Below are 3,866 nucleotides of genomic sequence, written 5' to 3'. Positions count from 1 at the left end.
GGGAAAATGAACCTCCCATCTCTCCAGAGGTCAGTCGTGCCCCTGGAGAGCCATGCAAACTTTGCACTGCTCCCCTTATCAGAAACCAAAGGAAACGTGCAGATGGAAAGCTGAGATTACACTCTGTTTCTACAGCACATTGTTAAAACTATGAATAAAACCATGCAAGAGCATTTGTTACACCATGACAGAACTGGCACCGGGTGCCACTTGAGGTCGAAAGCCCCGACCTGACATAGATCTGCAGCTGAGACAGATCCATGGCAATATCACAGGGAGAAAAACATGTTGCCCTGAAGGCAGGGGAAGCAAGAGGCAACCCCTGTACTCGCCAAAGGAGGCCTTGAGCTCCTTCAGGAAAAGCAACATTTCTCAGAGCACCTTCAAAAATAACATGAGCCACATTGTGTGCTAGGTTTGACACCAGCATCCAAACATACTTCACCAAATGGATGGCAAAATTCCCGTTAAGTTAAATGGAAGCAGGATCAAACCCCCAGCTTTTGAAGTCCCCAAGCAGCACGAGGATCTGCAACAGCAATTTCAGCCACATAATACTAGATTTTAGGGTTATTTGAATCACTGTTGACAGAAAGGAGCAATTCACAACCCTGAAAAAGGCACACAGTTTCTTTTCAACTGGATAATATGGTGTCTTTTGCAAATCCTTCACCCACAGTCATACTGCAGGACTGCCCAAGAGCAGGCTAAAAATGGTACAGAAATATTGCAACAACACAATTTCTTCCTTTCTTTCCCCAAAAGAGGCGTCACCTGCCAACATCAACCCAGACAAATTTCATTTGTGAAGAGCAACAATAAGTCCTGCCTTTTTTCTTTTTTAATTTACACTTGTTTCCATCCAGAAAACCCCAAAAGGGCACAAAGCAGTCTTCGTGCACACAAATATCCCCTGGCTGCTGCAGGATAGGACTCAAATTCTGCAGACATTTCTGTGTTTATAGACAAGCAAGTGAGTTCAACAGACCGAAAGAATGCACAGTGTCTTACCTCCCAACCATAACTGGAATCTTTAAGGTGTGGCCGCTGCTCTCCTACAAAAGGGCCAAATTTTTCCCCTGCTTCAATCTTCCTTTTGGTCCATATCCCTAATCCCGCTCCAGGAATGTTAGATTCTCGGAGTTCAAACTCTGAAGGAATGGGAATGTCATCGGGAATATATATTGGAGCCTTGTAAGGAGAGCTCTCCTTTGGTGTGAAAGCTTCGCTGGAGGTTGCTGGAGAAGACGGCTCTTGAATGCTGACAGATGTTGGACACTGGACATTTGCAGGCTCTCCATCAGCTTCTGTTGCTTCCTCCAAAGGAAGTTCAGGAAATCTTTCGTACAAACATTCATCACCTGGAAAATAAAGCCAAACAGTAGGATTTAAAATATCTTGATGGATTTTGCATATGAAACCCTTTCAGCCTGCACATGAAATGGAGAGGACAGTTTGGTAGGCAGACGGCACCTTCATCAATCACCAGTCCCGCAGCAGAGCCTCCCTCTGGAAGGAGCTGAGCCTTTTCCCTATGGTAGGCCTGGGGGTACACAGTGTTTCTGAATATTCCTGACATCAAAAGTGGTTTACATCATTGAACACAAGTGAGGGAATTACATACAGATGTATATGCAAGCATATTGTCCAATCTGGTCCGGATAGAGCACTTTGCATTGCATACTCTTTGAAATTACAATTGAAAGCCAGCATTATATGTTACAACTGAAATCTAAGTGAAGTGAAAAGCAGGAAAGCTTTCCTGGTCTTTCAGAGAGACAGCTTGAACCTAAAGTAGCCAAAATTAAGTTTGATGGCCTCCAATTAGTCTTTGGAAGAAAGGACCCAGCCTACCACACAACCCTTGGCAAGAACTTCAGCAGATGTAAATCAGTGTCTTAACATTGACCTCCAAGAAACGTAATGGTCTAAAATAAGTTCAGGATCCAAGCAGCACCTTATAGAGAACATGAACCTTCTCCTCTTACAGTTGCAAAAAAAAAATCTGGGGCAGAGCCAAAGCACATTTAAAAAAAAAAAAAAAAAAAAAAAAAAAAAAAAAAAAAAAATGTCTGGGGCTTAACCAGCAAACAAAAAAAAAAAAAAAAAAAAAAAGAAAAAAAAACTCACTGTATTTGACAGCTCAAAATGTAAGGCTGATTATAAATTCCTTTTAGTCAAAAAATTGAGTGACTTCAGCAGGGACTTTAGCTGCACCAGCAATACAGTACTCAACCTAGTAATACATGTGAAAAGAGCAAAAAGACAAAACAACCAAAAAACGCTTAATTATTTACATCCATGTAACTTTATTAGTGTTACCATATTTTTCATACACAGCAGAACTCACTCCACTTAATTGTAACCTAAATAGGAGGCAAGAATACAATTCTCCAAGAAGTGAAGTTGAAAGGTCAAATATTTAAAATCCGAGCATGAGGATATTTGCATAATATGGTTGGCCCAGAAATTAAAGCGTTACACTGGGCTTGGCATTCAGAATGACTCCGTTTCAGTGAAGAAACAGGAAACTTCAAAATGTTCTTTCAATTTCTTGCTCATTTAAGAAACTATCCATGGTAGATTAGCACCGTATGCCTTTTCCACTGGAAACTGGTCATAGCCCATTATGTCTCATATCTTTGTTATATATTATCTCACAGTTTTATATCTGTACTTTCATACTTCTGGTACTGCCTAAGACAAACACTGCGACATAACAAATCATTCGAATAGATTGCTCCCATCACATGACTGGCAAACTGGATTCTTCATCTGTGAGCAATTTATTCACAGCCATGAACTGTTTTTCTTTCTTTTATGTGGCACGGGCAATGACCTCATACGTGTCACAAGAAAGTTCAGCTACCCGTTCCCCTAGTCTCTGGTTTGGCAGACTCTCCCTGCCCTTTAACAGTTGAACCCAATATCGATCAGTTTGTCACTTTTCCAATACCTGGCTTTCTGAGAAGTAGAAAATCTCGACTGACTCTACTATTTAGCCGAGAAGGACACACAGAAGGATTTTCCATTGCTTATGCTTCAGAAACCCTGCCTGTCATAGCTCAGCAGTGCCAAGTTCGGCGAAGACTCTCAAAGGTTCACAAGAGCGCTGGTGCAGAGACCTTGCTCTGTGCCCAGCACCTATGAGCCCGTGCTGGTACTTTCCTGCCCACAGCAAAACTCAGCGGGAACTTCAGGGGAGACGAAAGAAGAGGTGAAAAGGGTAGAGGCACAGCTCCACCTGGATGCCACCATTCACTTCAGCCTGCACTGAGACAACCACATCAGCAGCCATTTCTGTTACACCATGGCATTGCTGCTGCCCCCAAATGCAGCTCTGCTCCAGCTCAGTGAGATGGGGGAAGAGAGTCTGATCCACACCTCGTGAGCATCCCCAAAACTCTGATGTGCTCCCTGCCTTCACAGGCTGGCAGCGATGCTGCATCCACCCAGGGCAGGCTTGCTCCCTTTCAGACGTCTTCCCCCAACTGTTTAGATTGCAGTCCTGCCTAAAAGACTTCATCTGTTTTTAAAACAGGGGAAAAGAAAAAAAAAAAAAAAAAAAAAAAACCAAACTAACCCATGTATACACATGGGGTGCAGGAAGAGAAATCACACGAGGAAAGTGATCTGGATGATGATAAGCACATGGCTCACTAGAAGAGGCTTTTTTAAAACTTCAGGCATTTAAATCCTACTGATTTTCCATGACAGCTGGATGACTGACACTCAAACTCCTTAAAAAACCCATCTCACGTGCTCACTGCTGTTGTCCCCATTTCACCAAGCAGTGTCCCACAAATCCAAGGCTCTCCCTGTGCCCCATGGCCACACTCAACTCTCCTCCACCAAACAATGAGGCA

The 3,866-nt window shown here is 43.0% G+C and overlaps 1 protein-coding gene across 1 annotated transcript; it reads right to left on the bottom strand.

Annotated features, from left to right (window-relative positions):
• Positions 1-1,011: 1,011 nt before the first annotated feature.
• LOC104470663 (MDS1 and EVI1 complex locus protein MDS1-like) lies at positions 1,012-1,361 on the bottom strand (the record flags this gene model as incomplete). Its single annotated transcript, XM_010085661.1, has 1 exon — positions 1,012-1,361. A coding segment is annotated over one exon (350 nt), but the record flags the coding sequence as incomplete, so codon positions are not given.
• Positions 1,362-3,866: the final 2,505 nt, after the last annotated feature.

The sequence above is a fragment of the Pterocles gutturalis genome, unplaced genomic scaffold (genome assembly GCF_000699245.1).
Source record: "Pterocles gutturalis isolate BGI_N339 unplaced genomic scaffold, ASM69924v1 scaffold14145, whole genome shotgun sequence".
Taxonomy (NCBI): Eukaryota; Metazoa; Chordata; class Aves; order Pterocliformes; family Pteroclidae; genus Pterocles; species Pterocles gutturalis.
This window is presented reverse-complemented; position numbering and strand designations above follow the sequence as displayed.